Genomic DNA, 21,291 nt, shown 5'->3' on the forward strand with positions numbered 1-21,291 from the left:
ACAATTGGCAAGAGTAGGGCTTAATAGTAGTGTACTATCCCACCAATCTGTACCAAAATGGCTATAATATTGGCTTTAATACTAGAGAAGTTGCAATAGTATTGCATTACCAAGTTTATTTGCTTTTTGTAATGCTCTAATAGTCATATTCCAAAATTGTGTCACCATCATAGCAACAATTTTCCGTCATTTGATTGGGACGAGAATTTATGGTTTTGGTGGACAGTTCTGTGGTTAGACCAACGAAAGTTCGAAGTTGTTAGTATCGATACCAATGCTGCACAGTTGTTGCATACCTGAGTACGATAACAGAGGATACAGGACTGTTACTATCAATGGAAGGAAGCAAAGGTATCTTTTCACAGCTTCCCAAATGAAACAAGATGTGACCTGAGACGGCACTGGATTTATGCGATTCACCTCAACGTTGGTAAGGGCCCTATGCCTGCTGTGTTTCAGGAGCAGTATCCAAAGATGACTGCATTTTTGGATGCCACTGAGATTAAAGTAAGCATACCATCAGACCTATAGCTCTTACAAAATGGCCAATAAATTTAAGGCACTTATTGCAGCCCTGCTGGACATGTTGTATTTACGTCTTCACTGTACACTACATAAGTGCAACTAGTGGAGCACAGTGGGTTTCCAGCATTATTACAAAGAGGAGATGAAATGATGGCTGATAGAGGATTTACCATAGAGGATTTGTCAGTGCCTCTAAGTGTTGGTCTCAATGTTCCACCATTTTTAGGCAGTCAATCCCAACTAGATGTGGGTGAAGTTGTTGAAACACAACAAATAGCATCACACGTTGAACATGCTATTAGGAGAGTAAAGGAGTACAATATGTGAAGTGGTGTAATGCCTGCTTCAGTGGTTGGTTCAGCCAACTAGGTATGGTCAGTATGTTGCTCATTGACCAATTTTCAACACTCTATTAACCTGTATTTGAATTATACATTTACTGTGTACATGATAATATAAGTATGTGCTAAAGCATTGCACCGAGTGCTATATGAAAAATAAAGCACGAGGCGCATGGCCGAGATGTTAGTAAAACACAAGGCAAAGCCGAGTGCTTTATTAGCATCAAGGCCGAGCACCAAATGCTTTATAGCACAAGAAAGGCAATGTTTTAAATGATTTATGGAACTTGCTAGTGGTAGCTTGCAGCCATACACTAGGACTCATAATTACCACACGTTGCACACTGAAATTATTAGCAGCCAGAATACACACACACACACACACTAGTTTACCAAAGTAACTCATGCGTAGTTCACCATAGTTTGGTATGGTAGACGTTAATCACATATTTGGCAAGCTTTGGTCACAACCCACAATCGATTCTATTGTGACACATGGTGAAGTATTTCCGTGACATTCCTAGGACTTGTCCGTTTACATTGTCAAATGTAGCAGCAACATTACTAGTGCTTGGAGGTATTGAAAAATAGCAAACAGTATATGTACCTTCCATAAAAAGTATCACAGTATTACTAAATCTAATCCAAAACAGCCAAGCTGTAAAAAAAAGTGTGGCCCTCAAAAAGGCTATGGTAAAAAAAGATGTGAAATCAAAGGTGGCGGCCAAGAAATGGCTGTGATGGTAGGTTAATGGCAAAAATTTTAATAACGACAATTCAGGTGAATTTGTGTTGTCTCTTCCAAGTTTCACTAGGACTTGGCACCAAATTCGCCTGAATTGTCGTTATTAAAATTTTTGCCATTAACCTACCATCACAGCCGTTTCTTGACAGCCACCTTGGATTTCACATCTTTTTTCACAATAGCCTTTTTGGGGGCTGCACTCTTTTTTTAGAGCTAGGCTGTTTTTGATTAGATATCACTTATTTTTGTATATTCATACCTAAAGCCAGTCTATGGCCAGCTTTAGGTATTTATTTTAACTTGTCTTCATAGAAAGAAGATTATTATGAAGAAGATTTAAATGATTTGTTTAGCTACATGTACATTTAGGCAATGGTGTTGATTGATCATAAAGATAAGTCACACAGTTCGCAGCTGAATACTCTACAGGGAAATGTGTATGTAGCTGAAAGTTCTACAGGGAAGTAATTGTACTCTTTGACTACATGGTGAATGCTTTGTAGTTGAACTCACCACAGGGTGGCTTATTTCTAGCTGAAACACTATATGAAATGTAGCTGAATTCTCTCTTATTTCTAACTGATCTCTCTATTGGGTGATTTGTTTCTTATCTAGCTGACATTTTTATAGGGTGACTTGTTTCAAGCTGAGCTCTCTACAGGGTGATAGCCAATCTTTCTACAGGGTGATTTGTTTCTAGCCGATCTCTAGCTACAGGGTGAATTATTGTGTCTAGCTGATCTGACTTGTTTCTGCTGACCTCTCTACAGGTAACTTGTTTCTAGCTACACTCTCTACAGGGTGACTTGAAATGTGGTTGAACTCCATTCTGGGTGACTTGATCAAGCTAATCTCTCTTCAGGGCAATTTGTTTCTAGCTGATCTCTCTACAGGGCTGCTTGTTTCTACTGAGCTCTCTACAGGGTGACTTGAAAAATAGTTTAATTCTTTGCAGGTAACAGGGTAACTTGCCTAACTGATCTCTCTACAGGGAGATTTGTTTCTAACGGAATACAATGTATCTTTCTACTGAGAGAGTTTAATTTATCAGTGCTACGAAATTTCCATGAAATCTCTGAATTCATGTCCATGAAATGACTTTCATGGCATTTTATTGGAATGGGAATTATTTTACTATTCATGGATAATCCATAGGTGTTTCATAGCACTGTTCTCTGGCAGTGCTACACGGTGACTTCATTCTATCTGATCTCTGTACAGGATGACTTGTTTCTAGCTAATCTTTCAACAGTCATTTGTTTCAATCTGATCTTTCTACAGAGTGATTTGCTCCTTACTGATCTCCCTACAGGGTGAATTGTTTCTAACTGATCATTCTACAGGGTGATTTGTTTCAAGCTGATCTTTCTACAAGGTAATTGAAATGTATCTAATCTCGCTACAGGGTGACTTGTTTCTAGCTGATCTTTCTACAGGTGAGCTGATTTCTGTACAGGGCGGCTTCTTACTGGCTGAACTCTCTACAGGGTAACTTGTTTATACCAGATCTCTCTACAGGGTGATTTGTGTTTAGAGTTGTACCGATAATCGGATTGGTAGTTGGTAGAAACCGATAATTAGCTGTTTTTACCATAATCGGAAATCCATTGTAATGGGCTGTGGCCAGCAGATTATTAGTCTATTCAGCTTCAGCAGCTGCAGTACGACTGGAGGACTGGTGTCAAAGGCTCTGGTATGTACTTGGGTAATTTGTTTATGTTTTGTGGTAACCACAAAGATAAACAGTGATGGTTCAGGTCCTAGCCCACTTGTCTGACTATATAGCAACTTTGATTGAGATAAGTGTACAATTTCACAGAATTGGCTTTACTAGCTCTACTTTTAATGGAGTGTGCACAAATATAATTGTAGGGACCTACAATTGGGTATCGGTTAACTATCAGTAAAACAGGATAAAAATATATTGGATATCGGTTTTCCCTAAAAAGTGGGAATCAGTACAACTCTATTTGTGTTGAGCTGATCTTTCTACAGGTTGATTTCTTTCTAGCTGCATGATCTCTACAGCGTGAATTGTTTCTAGCTGATTTCTCTACAAGGTTACTTGTTACTTGCTGAACTCTATACAGGGTGATTTGTTTCGAGCTGATCTCTCTACAAAGTGATTTGTGTGATTTGTTTCCAGCTGATCTCTCTTCATGGTGACTTACTTATATATAGCTGCATGAACTATCAGTACAGAGTGGACTTGTTTCTAGCTGATCTCCCTACAGAGTGGCTTGTTTCTACTAAAATTTCTATAGGTTGACTTGAAACGTATCTGAACTCTCTGCAAGATGACTCGTTTCTAGTTGATCTCTCTAAAGAGTGATTTGTTTCCAGCTGATCTCTCTAGTGAGAGATTTACTTCTAGCTGATCTCTCTACTGACAGTCTGTGTGACTTGTTTCTAGCTGATCTTTGTACAGGGTGATTTGTTCTAGTTGATCTCTGTTTGCTTTTAGCTGATCTTTTCACAGGGTGACTCGTTTTTAACTCTACAAGGTGATTTGTTTTCAGCTGATCTCTCTACAGGATGCTTTGTTTCTAGCTGACTTATCTACAAGGTGATTTGTTTCCAGCTGGTCTCTCTACAGGATGATTATGTAGCTGATCTTTCTACAGGGTGATTTGTTTCTAGCTAATCTCTCTACAAGGTAACTTATAGCCAGCTGAACTCTCAACAGGGTGACTTGAAATATAGTTGAATTTTCTTTAGGGTGACTGGTTTCTAGCTGATCTCTCTACAGGGTGACCTTTTCTTAGTTAATCTCCATACACAGTCGCTTATAACAGTGTTAAATTCTCTACAATACATAGACGAATGCTTTAAGAAGTAATTATTTGATTCTTAGCTGACTGCTTTATTAGGGTGACTGCTCTATTAGAGTATCTTGATCGCACACTTATTACACCTAGTTGGCTTTCGTAGTGTAACTCAGTAGTGTTTCATCTAATCCCTTGTAAACTACTGAAAGATCATTCTAAAATAATTGGTCTACCTCTCTACCTATTTTCAGCTGATTCCATTAACTATTTGCCTGGAAAGCGTGATAAGTAATACTAAAAACTCGATCATGCGATTTTTACACATGATTGGCGTTTTTGTTATAACTACATGATTGTTAGTGTGATTTCTTTCAAACCACAAAAGGTTTGCACTACGATAGTTATTCCATCTATAGACCGATTTTCAAGTTATTCTTACCCTGGAGGCGTGACAACAAATCACCTTTGGATTTTTGAAAAATCACGCATAACTCTCTTGTTCTTTTCTGATCTCTACCAAAATTGGACTGCAAATGTACAGTATTATGCTCTTACTGCCCTCCAAATTTTAAGTAAATCAACCAAAGCACATGCAAGTTATTACAATTTTTCTAAAGTGTGCGAGATGAAGAAGAAAAAGAAGATTAAGAAAAATACGAAGAAAATAAGACGAACTTTGAAGGCACGTATCTCGGTGATGGATGGGCGGATTCACCTCAAATTTGGAATATGAAGCGCCCTACCCCAAGGGAGTTTCCACAGCTAAAATGGTTAATTTCCACTCAGCCATTATCAAGCTATGGATGCATGAAAACAGCGTTTTCTTGGTTCCTGTAAAATACACACTTGTCTGTCGCGCGCCCACACTGGCTGTACTTGGCCGCACAACACACTATCATGAGTCTTGATATTATGGTATTAATGCAAAAACCATTGGTATTTAAATAACTGCCATTTACCTTAACAAAAGCACCAAGTACCCATTGAAGCTCAGCAAGCTTCAGGTACAAATTACCACAAACAAATTTGTTTACATAGTTTGGTTAGCTGGCTACATCACCACCTGCCTACAAACATTGTCACACATCTGGTTACCTTCTAAATATGGGATGAAACAAGCCCACAGGGAGGCCACAATTCCCAGACGGTATTGCGATATTAAAGTAACAGACGGTATTAAAATAACAGGTGGTATTAAAATAACAGACGGTATCAAAACTGGTATGACTTAAATATCACAGATTGCTAACAATACCGGTATATCGCCCAGCTCTAAACATTACCTTCTCCCACCCATCATCGAAGTATTTGGATATGTCTATAAAAGTAATCCATTGGTAGAACTCGTGTCGGCTGGGGTGATTGACCACTCAGCATGGTGCAAGTTACCAGGCTGCAGTGGCTCGGGTGATTAGTCATACTGGCGTGAGCACTACAGGCTATTAGCCTGCACTAGAGCACGTGGGAAACAGTGTTTTATTACTCACAAAGAGTGCTTTAAATACCAGATAAAGCACCGCCACACATACAATATGGAAATAAAAGCACGAGGGCATGGGCGAGAGACTAATATAGTACGAGGCAAAGTCGAGTGCTATATTAGGCTCGAGACCATGCCCGAGTGCTTTTATTTTCATATTGTACAAGCATAGTGGTGCTTTAACTGATTTAAAGTGCTGTCTTGTTGTCTTGCTTGGAGCGTTCATTTCGAGAATTCAGTTTTCAGCCATCAGACAATTGGTAAGTGTCTATGTAGTACAGTTCTGGTAGTATTACAAGCAAATAGTATCTTTTTGGCTACTTTGGCAATTAGAAATGTTATGCACGTGATCTTGCTTTTCATACTGAAGTTTTCATCAGCATTCGAATCTGCGTGACACCGTGCATGAGTGTGTAGATGGCACACTCAACCTTTCGTCATCACGCTAACCGCTACGCACTCAGGCACGGTGTCACAGATTCGAACACTGGTGAAAACCTCAGTATTTATTTTCCAACCAATGCGTAACTGTTCTTTATGTTCCATAACTGTACTTTATTGTGATGCAAATGGAAAATATAGCACACTTGAATAAGTTATGGAAAATAAAGTACTCTTTGGGTAATAAAGAACTGTTTGCCCTAAAGTATACTTTATGAAATTTAAAGTACACCTTTTCCTTTGATCTTGCCCACACAAAGTTCTCTACTGTTTAGTTACTTTATGTACTTGCACTTTGTGCTAAAAGATACTTGAAATAAAACTCTGTTAACCGCGTCTGCATGCCTTTCCAACACCCTTCATCAAGTTTAATTCTCTCAATGCTGATGTCCTTGAACATGTAAGTCACACCACGACAATGCAAGACAGAGCCACCTGTCCTTGGAATTGGTAATAGTAATAGTGTTTGTGCGATTGTTTCAGAGTTACCTGAAGGTAGCAAACCTGAAGGTAGCAAAAAAGTTGGGGTCACTAGTAGCATCCTCAATGATTGACAGTCTATGGACATTTCACTTCTAATAGACCAAACGATGGTTCCGATGGGTCATGTACTAATCCATCTGGAGAAGCAGCTAGCCAAGGAAGGGATGGGTTAACTAAGAGACTGCAGCAATGTATTTTAAATCCAGTTCCTGCAATGTAAGCATTTCAGGCTTTTATTTCCTTTTGAATTCCGCAACTAATCTGAACAGGAAACTTTGAATAATCCTTGGTCTCAAAAGCGAAGTGCTGGTCAGAATTTGAGCAAATGCACATGGTGGTTGGTCACTTATTAAGCTGTCATGCAGCTGCTTCTGGTGGTCAGTTCCATTCACAAAATGCGAAGAATCATGTATCATACAGGAAACAGTTGATTTGGATTTTCTTCAATTCTTGATCTACTTGTTTTGCTCAACAAAAAATCACATTCATTACTGATTCTGGATTAATTTGACATGACCTTGGCTTATGCCATGACTGTTGCATCTGAGTGCAAGAAAGACCAACTGGAACTGTTTCAGCAGACCAACCACATGGCTACACATGCCGGATTTACCAGCAGTACAGGAACAATTTGCTGCCACAACATGGTAAGGAGCATCACATGACAATATAATGTAAGTATGTGCATAGAATCATTTTCTTTTGACTTCGGTAACAATGAGCTTTCACCCATATAGTATCCTCTTTATGACAAAACATTACATGCTTTCCAGGATATAGTCCTCCATGAGTACTGGTGGCCCCTTTGGAGTGTCAAATAATTTACATTAACAACATCTTGGGAAATTTGCCTTGCTTTTAATTGTTTGACAGATTTTTGTAAGTGTGATAGAATGATACTAACAGTAAAAATTCGTGAAAAATTCCTTTGATTTGCTGTGTGTATGGGCTTTTGGGCCATGTAGGTATACTACTCAAAAAAAAACAACTCCACAGTGCATGTGCTTTGTGTTTACTGTCACACACGTGAACTCAACACACACGCAGTTCCGTCTTGGGTACACACAACTACACTTGAGAAGGCAACACTGCCACACACGAAGGCAGCATCTGGCAGCATGACTACACGCACGATGCATGTAGTATGTAGCACAAGTGTAAAATCTTCCCAGTTGCTCATATACATGTGGGTCATTCCATGTCAAATCACCGAGAAATTGTAGGGTCACCTCTCAGATTTTGACGAAACTTGGTGTGTTTGTAGTACCTATGGTGCTCATCACCCATACCAATTTTTAGCCCCATACACCACATAGTGTCTGATTTATGACCACAAATATTTTGAATAATTCATGAAAAATTGGTTCGTCTTGAGTTACAAAATCAACTGTAGCTCACCACTGTGTTAATATTTGAAAATAAAATTTTCAGCAATTAATGACTGTTAATTGATCTTTCAAGTAATCCATAAACCATAAGATATTAATTTAATTGAAGTTCAAAAAGGCTCCATTAAAAACTTTAATCCTAAATATTTCAAAAAGTGCTGCTTCAAATTCTTTGAATTTTTTAGTAAACAATAATTAGGTTATGGTCTATTGTTGGTAAAACTTTTGTGGTGGGGCCATAATGGGTTGAAGAGATATGATTAAATATGTTGTGGTATGTAGTGGAATTTTGTAGTCTATTATTGCTATATGGGAGTGTACACCTCTAATAACCATTGCTGATAAAGCCATGCCAACTTTGTCTTACATAATGAAGGTGTCCAAGTACAGTGCAACCTGTATTAGTGACCACCTGTATTGAAAGACCACCTTTGTGCTCCAGTTTATTTAATTGTATAGTTTTCAATGCAGCCAACTTATATAGCCTGCAAAGGCAGTACAATGACCAGCTAATGACACCACGTCAGTTGTTCAATTGAGCATGTAGCAACATACCTGCTGCTTACTTTGGGTATTGTAACAATGAAGATTATTTGAGACAAAAGGGACGTTGCTTTCAACTCTCACGTACAATCCCTGGTATGAGAATACTGCACTCTTTTGTGCCAATTTCAGATAGCAGAGTGGAAATAAAATTTTACTCAAAATCTGATGTTTTCAGGAAAGAGAGAGTTGCTCTAGCAAAGAATGAAGCTTCATCAGAATCGATTGCTGGATTTGTCACTTGTTTACATGAAGAGAATTGGTGGTTAGCTTGTGTGTTTGAAGTTTGCAGTGACACTAAGGAAGTGAAGCTGACATTTCTGTATCCACATGGTGCATCAAACTTGTTCAAGTACCCAGAGCCCCAGAATATCCACACTATACCAATGGATGACATTCTAACTCTCGTAGACCCAAGGACAAGAAGTGGTTGTGTGTACTCTGACAAAAAAAAAGAAAAAACTTTTGCTACCAAACAGCATCACACTGTATCACCATAGTAACAAACTTGTATTACCGGCATGCCTTCGTTACAACCTGTTTATATATGCATACATTTAATTTGCAGTTGAATCAAAGAGTCTTGTGTGTCTGCAAACATAAATCAGCAGAATGGGCTTCAAGGTGTGAAATACTCTGTTGGATATCTATACTATAATACCACAAACACCACTAGCTACACAGGAAAAATCGCGCTTCATAACGTGTACTGCACGGAATACCGGGTGTATATTGGTGGCGGTGTCAACGCGTATTTGCTCGGAGTTACTGCTAGCACGGATAAAAGAAAGATTCCGTTCATGCATCCGGCCATCATATGGTGCAGTGCACGGATATCAGGGCATGATGTCCGCGTAGGAAATGAATTAGGAATATTTGAAAGAATCGCTCAAATTTTCTCAACATCAACAGTTAATAGATTATCAGAGCTGTTTAATGCCAGCAGACAATGTAAAATTAAGCGAACTGGAACAACGGGTAAGAAATGAAGGCGCTCATTCTAAGGTGAGCTGTCCTACGCATTTAACCATAATACGTATGGATAATCAAAGAGACCGCTGATCCCTATGGTCGTGTGTGCTACAGTAGAGAAAATAATTGCTCGCATAATTCTTAGCTAGTAATAAGCGCCTGTGCTTATTGATTGCAATTAATGCCTACCATCCTGTGCATGCCTCGTGTCATGCTTGTCACGCAGCAGCTGTCGCCGAACGATCTGGTGTTTTAATTTAGGTATAGTCGTCTTTAACCATGTACTTAGATTAGTACTGTTCGTATATTTGTAATCTAATAGTAGGAGTTATATAGTGTGCAATAATTAGGTTTATTTGGTGCATTTTGTAGACTAAAGCCCGATAACATTTAGCTTGTAGGAATGGAGAAGAAACAAGAAAGGTACTTATTGCTGTATACCTGCCTTGTGGTTGTCATGTTTCATTCTGGCCGTGCTTTAGCTGGTCATGTTGTTTGAGACTGTTGTTGCAATTGTTGTACTGTTTGTTGTCATTGTTGTGTCATCTCATTCTGACGATCGTGCTTTAGCTGGTCATGTCATTTGAGACTGTATGTTGTTGTCATTGTTGTTGTGTCATCTCATTCTGGCGATCGTGCTTTAGCTGGTCATGTCGTTTGAAACTGTTTGTTGTTGTAATTGTTATTGTGTCATCTCATTCTGGCGACTGTGCTTTAGCTGGTCATGTCATTTGAGACTGTTGTTGTCACTGTTGTTGTGTCATCTTGTTCTGGTGACCGTGCTTTAGCTGGTCATGTTGTTTGAGACTGTTATTGTGTCATCTCTCATTCTGGTGATTGTGTTGTAACAGGTGGTGGCGTTTCAGATGTTGTTATGGTATTTTGTCATACTTAATCCTTCACTCATTGGCACCATAAAGTGTAGTGATTTGTATTTTACTTTTTTCATGGTTGTTACAGGATTGTGATTGTTGGATTTGGCCACATTAGACTGTTTTGTCTTGTGTCTACTTGTCATCAGAATGTAAGTGCAAAATGTATATATTGTATTCTAATTTATTTGTGATTGTTACAGAGGTGTGATAACTTGATTGTTGAAATAGGAGACTTTTCACTGAAGTACACCTTCAATCATCTTGGCAGCATGGAGTGATATTGATTGTTGAAATAGGAGACTTTTCATTGTTGTACGTCTTCTGTCATCTTGGTAGCATGGAGTGAGTATTTTTGTATTCTATTTTAATAGTCATTGTTACAGGAAGTTGATAACTTTTGATGGTTGAAATAAGAGATTTTTCATTGTCGTACATCTTCAGTTATCTTGGCAGCATGGAGTGAGTATGAACTGTATTTTTGCACTATATTTTAATAGTCATTGTTACAGGAGTGTGATAACTTTTGATCGTTGAAATAAGAGACTTTTCACTGTCATACATCTTCAGTCATCTTGGCAGCATGGAGTGAGTATATGAACTGTATTTTTGTACTCTATTTTAATAGTCATTGTTACAGGAGTGTGATATCTTTTGATCGTTGAAATAGGAGACTTTTCACTGTCGTACATCTTCTGTCATCCTGGCAGCATGAAGTGAGTATATGAACTGTATTTTTGTACTCTATTTTAATAGTCATTGTTACAGGAGTGTGATATCTTTTGATCGTTGAAATAGGAGACTTTTCACTGTCGTATATCTTCTGTCATCTTGACAGCATGGAGTGAGTATAAAATGTATTTTTGTATTCTATTTTAATAGTGATTGTTACAGGAAGGTGATAACAGATGATCATTGAAATAAGAGACTTTTCACTGTCGTGCATATTCAGTCATCTTGGCAGCATGGAGTGAGTATGAACTGTATTTTTGTACTCTATTTTAATAGTCATTCACATTGTTACAGGAATGTGATAACTTTTGATCGCTGAAATATGAGACTTCACTGTTGTACATCTTCAGTCATCTTGGCAGCATGGAGTCAGTATGAACTGTTTTTTGGTATTCTATTTTAATAGTGATTGTTACAGGAAGGTGATAACTTTTGATCGTTGAAATAAGAGACTTTTCACTGTCGCACGTCTTCAGTCATCTTGACACCATGGAGTGAGTATGAACTGTATTTTTGTACTGTATTTTAAGTCATTGTTACAGGAGTGTGATAACTTTTGATCATTGAAATAAGAGACTTTTCACTGTTGTACATCTTCCATCATCTTGGCAGCATGAAGTGAGTATGAATTGTATTCTTGTATTCTATTTTAACAGTCATTGTTACAGGAGTGTGATAACTTTTGATTGTTGAAATAAGAGACTTTTCACTGTCATACATCTTCCGTTATCCTGGCAGCATGCATATGGAGTGAGTATGAACTATATTTTTGTACTCTATTTTAATAGTCGTTGTTAAAGGAGTGTGATAACTTTTGATCATTGAAATAAGAGACTCTTCACTGTCGTACATCTTCCGTCATCTTGGCAGCATGGAGTGAGTATGAAATGTATTTTTGTATTCTATTTTAATAGTGATTGTTACAGGCATGTGGCTACTTGATTGTGGAATTGAAGAGTTATGACTGCCGTACATCTTCAGTCTATGAAGTGAGCATAAACAGTATTAATTTTATGTTCTATTTTAATAATAATTGTTACAGACATATGTGATAACTTTTGTTTATTGAAATTAGAGACTTTAGACGTCATGAAGTGAGTGTGAACTGTATTTTTGTGTTCTAATTTGTAATGTTACAGGGGTTGATACAAATTGATAGTTGAAATAGGAGACTTCACTGTCATACATCGTCAGTAATTTTGGCAGCATGGAGTGAGTATGAACTGTATTTTTATGTTCTATTTTAATAGTGATTGTTACAGGGGTGCGATAACTGATTGAAGATTTCAGACTGTCAGTCTTCATAGTTTGTGATCATGAAGTTTCATCATTGTGGATTGCTAACTGGATGATTTTTTTTGCATGTGTACTCAATGTTGCGTTTTGTGTCAGTTGTAAACATTTTAAAGTATAGTTACCGGACTAAATAAGCGGATCTATATGGGTTTACGGAAAGGGGATTGAAAGCGGTGGTCTGCACAGACGCGGTGTTTAGGCGGGTGATGGAGCGGTGCCAATACGGTAAATTAGGCAGGTGTACATGCGGATAAGTCCATGTAGGATGTCTCAGAACGTATGCCAGGCGGAGTCAGTCTCATATACATGGCGGATTCCGCAAAGATACTGGCTTAATCGCCCTCACGGCGCTCGTTATGTAGTAGAACAGGCACCACCCAGTAGCGCGATTTTTCCTGTGGCTACCTATCTCATAATCCCATAGAGACCCCAAACTGAAACTTGAACTAATAGGCAAATGTTTGACAAATATTCAAAAAAATTCTAATCAGAACTTTTTGGTAGAGCAAAGGTCAAAGATTAGGATACATGGTTAATTATCAACTTCATCAAATTAAGCTGTTAATATACCAAACAAAAGCTAGTTTTTCTTTGAGCTTTAAAGTTGTGCAATTCATTTTAAAAATATCCAAGTTATGATGCTTTGAATGGTCACAAGTACAGCGAAAATAGAATACTAAATAAGCCATTTCTGGGAAGCCATACAAGCAATGGGTGAAGGGACACATGACCACTTTGGATACCCACACACCAAATTTCATCCAATTCTGAGGGGGCCATGTGCAAAACTTTGGTGAACTGATATGGAATTACCCATACAGTAAATCCAACTGAATAAATTGCAGCACAAAGATGGTCTTTCAACAGAGGTGGTCATTAATACAGGTTGCACTGTACTTGGACACCTTCATTGTGTAAGACAGAGTTGGCATGGCCTTATCAGCAGTGGTTATTAGAGGTGTACACTCCCATATAGCAATAATAGACTACCAAATTCCACTACATACCACAACATATTTAATTATATATCTTGAACCCATTGTGGCCCCACCATAAAAATTTTACCAACAATAGACCATAACCTAATTATTATTTACTAAAAAATTCAAAGAATTTGAAGCAGCACTTTTTGAAATATTGAAGATTAAAATTTTTAATGGAGCCTTTTGAACCTTAATTAAATTAATATCCCATAGTTTATGGATTACTTGAAAGATCAATTAACAGTCTTTAATCACTGAAAATTTTATTTAAAATATTAACACAGTGGTGAGCTACAGTTGATTTTGTAACTCAAGATGAACCAATTTTTCATGAAATATTCAAAATATTTGTGGTCATAAATCAGAAACTATGTGGTGTATGGGGCTACAAATTGGTATGGGTGATGAGCATCATAGGTATTACAAATACACTAAGTTTCGTCAAAATCTGAGAGGTGACCCTACAATTTCTCGGTGATTTGACATGGAATCACCCATATGCCGTGTTCTTTCATTGTAAATCACAACCAGTGTAACCTGTGTACACCAGTTAGACCACTGAATAGATTGCACCATGGGTGGGGGAAAATTAGTATCATAGCCATCTAACATTGCATGGAAAACGTCGCCATGGATCCATATAATTTGCAACAGGATTTTCTCAGTCTTACTGGCAGCTGCCAACTCACCTTAAAGAGTAAAAGACCAGGATTAGGATATCCAAATGTACACTGAATACAGTCGATGTACAATATATTTTCATGTGTTAAAATAAATTAGCATGTCACGTGACTACCAGGAAGACAAGGTTTTTAGTTACAGTGGAGATTTCTAAAATGTTTGCATGCAGTATATGCAAAATTCAATTGTACAAATGCTGTGTTCATGAGTCACTTCTTGAGATCTGGATTATTAGTTTTGTGACTCCAGTTAGCTGATTGTGCCAGTGCAGTGAAAAAACATATGTAGCTTAATATAAGTACACTTAAACTAGTTGTTGAAAACTCACTACTGATGTATACAGCTTGACAGCCTACACTTGTGTAGACACAAACTTGCATACATGTGTGCACACACGACTTGCAATCTTGCATACACTAGCTGCACATTTTAAAACTAACATGCATGGATTTTTAAGTACATGAGTCATGTTTAGTACCACGCATTATAGAGCCACGCATGTGTAAAGTTGCACTGGAGCAGTACGTACTGTATTGTGAGGCTTGTTTTAAGGTGATATTTTTGATCAGAAGAGCCCAAACTTTCATGATTCCTAATATACAATACTATTGTACTGTATGATAATATTATAAAGTTAAGTATGTTAAAAAAACAATTTTATCACTAATCACATAGTGATTTAGTTTGCCATACGTTTGTCTCAATAGTAGGAGTGCAATTAATCCCAAATCGCATGGCCTTGTTTCTATAATTGCACTGTAAAGTAGCCAATAAAATAGCAAAATCACAGAAGCCTTTTAAATGCAACAAGAAAGTGATATAATTATCACAAATCACTACTTTACAAAATTGACATTGTCCACATTTACACCCCATTCAAGTTACTTTCTAACCCATGGCTCAAAACAGATTGTAGAGTGAACCAATCAAGCATACTACTTAAGTTTTTTGCAAAGAAATTCTTGCGATTCCTCTGTACATATTTATGCAACGCAATTCATGTTTTCAGTATACACATTCTACTAAGAAAACTGTGTACTAAAACTGTGTAAAAGGCTACACAGATAGCATCAAGTCATTTGCTGTGCTTAATAACTATACATCACAGTAACTGTATAGTAGGGACCACAAAGGAATAGGTGTGGCCCATGAAATAACACCACCCCTCAATTTTCCCTGACGATGATGAGGCAGCATTGGTGAGGTAAAACTAAGCACAAATAAGCTTTCAGATTGACCCGAAACGCTTTCAACAAGTTGCTACGGATTTTAATTTTTTATTCAACGGAATTTTCTACTGACTGAGTAAGTGACTGACTGACTGACTGATGCCTTCAGACAAGAGTAACTCGATAATGGCTAAGGCTACGGGCTTGATTTTTTCACTGTTCAACATCGCTTTGGCCCAACAGGTGCCTTTTGGCATACCACAGTACGTACAATGCTTTCTTCATGGACTTACCAGTGTCCTCCTATGTGTCCCATTCACCTTTGCTGACAGGGAATGGTATCGATTTGGTGGTAGCATGTGATGGCTTTCCTTCGAAATGGAAACTGTCTGTATTTTTCATAGTCATTATTTTGATTGCAGAGGTGCTTTTCAAACAGTTCTTGACTCGTATTGCTGTGTAATGGGTTGAACATATCTGACAGCAAAACGTAATGGATACTTCACTTTTCAGACAATAATTAATAAAATTGGGGCGTAGCACCATTTCTTTTTGCATCCGTAGATTATAGAGGCGCTTCCGGTAAAGTTCTTGATTCGAAATGCTGTGTAACAGGTTGAACATAGCTGACAACCAAGCGTAATGGATACTTCACTTTTTAGACAATAATTGATATAGCTGGGGCACGAGGTTCCATTTCAAATGCGGTATGCGTGGGTTCACCAGTCATAATAAAATTATTTACAAAAAAAAGTTAATAAACAAGTACACGAAAAAAAATGGAATTTTCGACTAGAGTAGGGACCATAGCATATTGATAAAAAGTATTGAAACAAGTTGGAGTAGTCCGTGATATTAAATCACAGTAAAACAATAAGAAGTGTTATATCCCTACTGTGCATTTCTGTTATGGTATCTTGAGCACAGTAGGAATATAATACTTCTTATTGCTTTACTGTGATTTAATATCATGGACTACTCCAACTTGTTTCAGTACTTTTTATCAATGTGCTATGGTCCCTATTCTAGTTGAAAATTCCAAATTTTTTCGTGTACTTGTAAAACTAGTTCCACCGATACAGAAAAATACCTACCAATCTGATACCAATACCTAGCAGTATATTTCACTGATACAGATACTGATACCAATAATTCCCCTACAATTTACACACCTCTCAAGTTAGCTATGTATGACTGTTCTATTAGGCTAATTTTATTGTACAGTGACTGTTCTATTAGAGTATTTCAATCTTTTTCAAGCAAACATAGTAAGTAGCAGTTGCTCAATGTTTAGCAAAGCAATTCCTGCACCTTTTATGCTAGAATAATGCTCAACATTATGTATTTCCACCTTGTTATACTCCAAGTTTTGCTAGCATAGCATTTTATGATGATAGTTATGACAATGAAGACCAACGCAACTATTAATCAGTATCAGAATACCTAAATAACTGATACCACTCCATACCAAAATGCTCAATATTGGCTCCGATTTGATATTAATTCGATTATTAGTGGAACAGTACTGTACATAAAATGCTTACAAGACTGTATATGTACCTTTCTTATCAATTGGAAATAAATGATTAGGTTCTGCGAGTGAAGCTGCTGAGTCTAACTTAGGTGACTTATCTCCATTATTGGCCTATGTAGAATCAAATAAAACTTAAACATATAATATGATTCACTTACTGAAGCACTACTTGTATGGTCACTATCACTTGATAACTTTTTATCGTCACCAGATGGCTTGGTTTTATCGTGTTTAGCAGATGAGACCTTCAAAGGTGATGCTACTTTAACTTCTGTACACTTTTAGCTGTTGCCGCACATGTGCACATATGTACAATTTTGTGACCGTCCACACACATCTAATTTATAATCTCTGGTGACTCATAACTTCAGATTGGAAAAGGCTATTGACTTGACATTTGGTCAGTAGTGAGCACCAACATAGCTTAGAAAATTGAAAGTTTTTCTGGTTAATACGTTTCTTGAGAACTCAGTTATGGGTTTCTGAGTTCATAGGATTGATGTGTGTGGAAGACCCCTTTTCACCAGTTTAGTCACAATTTATAAACAATGTAAAAGAGTACTAAAACAACTACATAAATATGTAGACATTGAATACCACTTTAGGCTTGCCACATAAACTACTGTAGGAGCCTTCTAAAAAGTATGTTACATTGACATAGGGGCATCGGTTGAGTACACAATCAAACCCAAATTATATATAAAGTGTAGTATCTTAAGGTGGCAATAAAGCAATGACACACCTTAACAACAAATTAACAATCTTGACAACATGAAAACAGCGCCACTAATAATTATTATTTTTTGTTTGTGACTCACCTTATGCCTGTTATACATATGGTCTTTTCTTCGTAAATATGGGTTGAACAAGCACGATACTTTAGGAATAGTAAGCAATAGTGTCTGAATAATTCTACGTATCAGTATATCAGATATCCATTCTATGGCTTCTTAGCTTAGTGTGAATGGTGGAACAAGGCTCTCATCTGCTTTTAAATGCTATATATTTTGACTTGTAAATTGCTTCCACTTATTGATACATAGAATTATTTTTGTAATAGTATGTTCTTATCGTGTGAAGTATTGGGGCTAAAGCTTGAGGTTATCAACAGATAACTTGTATTCTGTGGTCCACTAAGTACTACCGATTTCTTGCTTTGAGAGCAGTTCTATGCGTTTTACTCTCTACAAATGATAGATCCCTATATGTGTAGTTTATTTGTATGCAAAATTAATTACTGATTTTCACTATGTCTTAAAATTGAGACACAGAATGTTTGTTGTCAGGAATGCACATTATTGCTTTAGAGCCACCTTAAGTTAAGGGTGCTTGCTGATATTTGAAGCTGTTTAAGTGCCAGCCTAGTGGCCTCATATGGCTTTTGCACCGTAATTGGCAATACTACACATACTTGCAGTATCTGTGGTTTTTTTGCAGTGAAAACAAGGAAGAATAGTATGGTTTTGCTTTAAAATCATCACTGAAGTGTTAGCAAATGATTGTCTGATGGAAATTAGTAAAAGGATAAGTGTGGACACAGTTTTGCTTGTAGCCAACATGCGTTTGTACTTTGTTTTTTTTGAGTGGTAGCATATGCTGGTAGTTTGTATTGTAATTGTAAGCTGCTTATGTAGGGGATGATGTTACTGGCTGGAATCACAAGGAATTACAAGCTGCTGATGATGGTGTGCCTAGTAAAACCTATCCAAGAACAACTTGGAGAATCCAGGCATAGCAAGAAGCTGCTCCTGTGTGTGAAGAAGAAAAAGAACATTTTGTGTTTAGAACATAAGTAGGTTATTGTGGTTAATAGGAATATGTATATCAATGGTGATGGGCACACGTTACCCTTGCACATTTTTACTAAAAATAACATTAGTTTTTAAGTGATATATATATATATATATAATACATTTATTAGCCTAGCTATCCACCATTCCACCGCACCAAGCTCTACGTTGCCTACTCTTTTTCCTAATGCTAATCACATAACATTTTCCCACAAAGCCAGTAGTGTATGTGACAATACACAAGTTTAACAATCATGCAACAAGAATACAATGATACCATAATAGCAAGTAAGATTATATCTACATGAGATCATGCATGAAATGACAATATATATCTATATATAGATCATATAATATGTGATATAGAGAGGATGAATTTGGATGAATAATGGGCAACTGAGGAAATCATAGGGCGGGCAGTAAGTTCTTCCATAAATAGGGTAGATGAATGAACATAGCATTTGCTAGTGATGATAGCAAACCACTAAGACATGTCAAACTGCAGCAACTGATCACTAGCAACCAGAATGACAGACCAAGCTATGTCATGAACATTAACATTGGCATCAATTGATAACGCATTACAGCTACATAACTAGCATCTAATTCACCCAAATTCCTCCAAATTTCCCCAGTTGCCCGAGCTTGCTGTACCCCACATATAAAATCACAATAGTACTTAGACAGTAATATTATTGTAGTTATGATAACCACACATAGCACAAGTATGCATGAAGTATATGACACATCCCGATGGTATATAGAAAATTACAACAATACCAAATGAGGATACAAGTGAGCCTGTATGTGTACCAACAGCAGTAAGCATCTTACTAAGCAGAGTTTTGCAGGTCCAGCAGGGACTAATGCCTAAGAACCTGTGAGTACCAAGGAGTGTGCAGGTATGGCATAAGTATAAAGGAGTGTGTACATATGACATGAATGCAATGTACACAGTAGGCCTGCCAATCGATTGTATGCGAGTGTCAACTACCTGTATGCAGCAACAAATGTATGCACATATTAGTGAGCATTAAGTGACTTCGCAAATACTGATACGCATTTTTGCAAGCATGTAAGCAGAACATAAATGTAAAAGCCCATAAGCAGCAGCAACAGTTGTATTCCAAGTCTGAATACAGCCAAGTACTATACATACAGACATTGGTAAGCACGAGTAAGCTTGCTATTAGAGCTAAAGAGGTTGCTTATGTAGTATAAAGCCTGCAATGATTTTAGACATGCAGCAGTTTATATTGTATGCAGATACTTTCAAGTTTAAAGTACAAGAGTACTCTTGTGCACGCAGACACTGTGTACTGACAAAGAAAAAGTGCAACTAAGGATTGGAGGTATGTACCCCCAAAAACAAGCTGGTAAATGTTGATATACGCACCCAGCCTCCTACCTGCATGCAGCCACCAATGAACATGCGTTCACCCGAGTATGGAGCATGCCTACGAAAGCAACAGCCATTGAGCTATATAGGTATGCAACAGTTGGTGTATACTGGAGGTATTACAAGTTACATTGGCAACCGAACGAATATTTAATTGCATAAGAAGGTAGACAGGTTGCAGAGGTATGGAAAAGCTTGTAAAGGGTCCCTAGACAATGACACCTATCCTACTGTTAAACCAGGGAAAAGAAACCCTATAGTAAAGTGTTATTATATACATGGAGAAGGGACATGCAACCTTGGTGTAGATATGCGCACCTCCTAACTGCCTGTAGCCACCAATGGACCTGCATATGCATGCACATGGAGCAAGCCTGCAGAGAGTAACACAGCTGAAGTGCAGTGGTCACATAGGCATGTTCAACAACAGAAAGTTACTGCAATGTAACTAACTGGTGGCAATTTCATGTACGCAAAGGTGGAAATGGAATAACCCAAGCACATCTAAGAGCTGCCATACTTAAGGAGATAATAGTATTACTAAAGAAAGAAACACTTTTGACCATAGGGATGTATACAAATACCCACTAGGTACATAATTAATAGTATATAGTGGGGGAAGAGGGGGGGGGGGGGGTTGGTGTAGAAGGGATTGGAGAGTGGTTACACATTAGTGGTAGGTCAATCATGGAAATATGATGCCAGTAGCAGTAATGATTATGCATGAGCTAGTAAGATTAGAGTGGGATTGGGCAACTGAGGTGGTCACTATAATAGTGTAGCAGTCACATAAGCATGGTATTACATGAAAGCAACAGTTAGGACATGCCTGTCTGCAGAAGCAGTGATAACTCGCAAGGCTATAGTGAAGAACATGCATGCTGTGGCAGCAATACTAGCAATGAAACAGTAGAAGTAAATTACTTGCAGCAGAGTTGTAGTTCAATAGTAGTGGCAACAGTAATAGCAGACATGCAGGAGCCATAAAATTCATGCAGTAGTACTTTGGTATATCAAGCAGCAGCAAGAGCATCACACAGTATTCCGCTGATCTCTGCACTCCTGGCAGATCATGCAATAGAGCACCCTTAAGCTCACAGCAGTGATTTCATTTATGTGGCCGCACTGATGTTTCATTAAGTGGTGACA

General features: G+C 37.7%; 1 protein-coding gene and 1 long non-coding RNA gene across 12 annotated transcripts in view; one reads left to right on the forward strand and one right to left on the reverse strand.

The window, feature by feature from the left end:
* The window catches only part of LOC136256162 (uncharacterized), a 66,731-nt gene that overhangs the window by 11,843 nt on the left and 33,597 nt on the right, over positions 1-21,291 (reverse strand). Inside the window, exons 2-3 of one of the 2 annotated variants that reach the window (XM_066049101.1) lie at positions 17,112-17,198; positions 16,980-17,064 (exon numbers count right to left, since the gene is read on the reverse strand). The exons of the other annotated variant lie outside the window; for it this stretch is intronic. Of the exons in view, the coding sequence (XP_065905173.1) occupies positions 16,980-17,064; positions 17,112-17,198 (172 nt within the window). The remainder of the gene's footprint in view (positions 1-16,979; positions 17,065-17,111; positions 17,199-21,291) is intronic. 2 annotated transcript variants of the gene reach the window in all.
* On the forward strand, positions 9,549-12,720 carry LOC136256728 (uncharacterized). Of its 10 annotated transcripts, none has more exons than XR_010701619.1 (16): positions 9,762-9,947; positions 10,059-10,109; positions 10,647-10,710; positions 10,762-10,893; positions 10,945-11,020; positions 11,071-11,146; positions 11,199-11,274; positions 11,327-11,402; positions 11,453-11,528; positions 11,585-11,658; positions 11,959-12,040; positions 12,091-12,166; positions 12,217-12,279; positions 12,333-12,384; positions 12,430-12,502; positions 12,553-12,720. It is a non-coding gene; the product is annotated as an uncharacterized lncRNA (long non-coding RNA). The 10 variants fall into 10 exon arrangements; XR_010701620.1 differs by having other exon boundaries at positions 10,762-10,873; positions 10,933-11,020; XR_010701617.1 differs by having other exon boundaries at positions 10,762-10,873.

Source organism: Dysidea avara, chromosome 5 (assembly GCF_963678975.1).
Source record: "Dysidea avara chromosome 5, odDysAvar1.4, whole genome shotgun sequence".
Classification (NCBI taxonomy): domain Eukaryota; kingdom Metazoa; phylum Porifera; class Demospongiae; order Dictyoceratida; family Dysideidae; genus Dysidea; species Dysidea avara.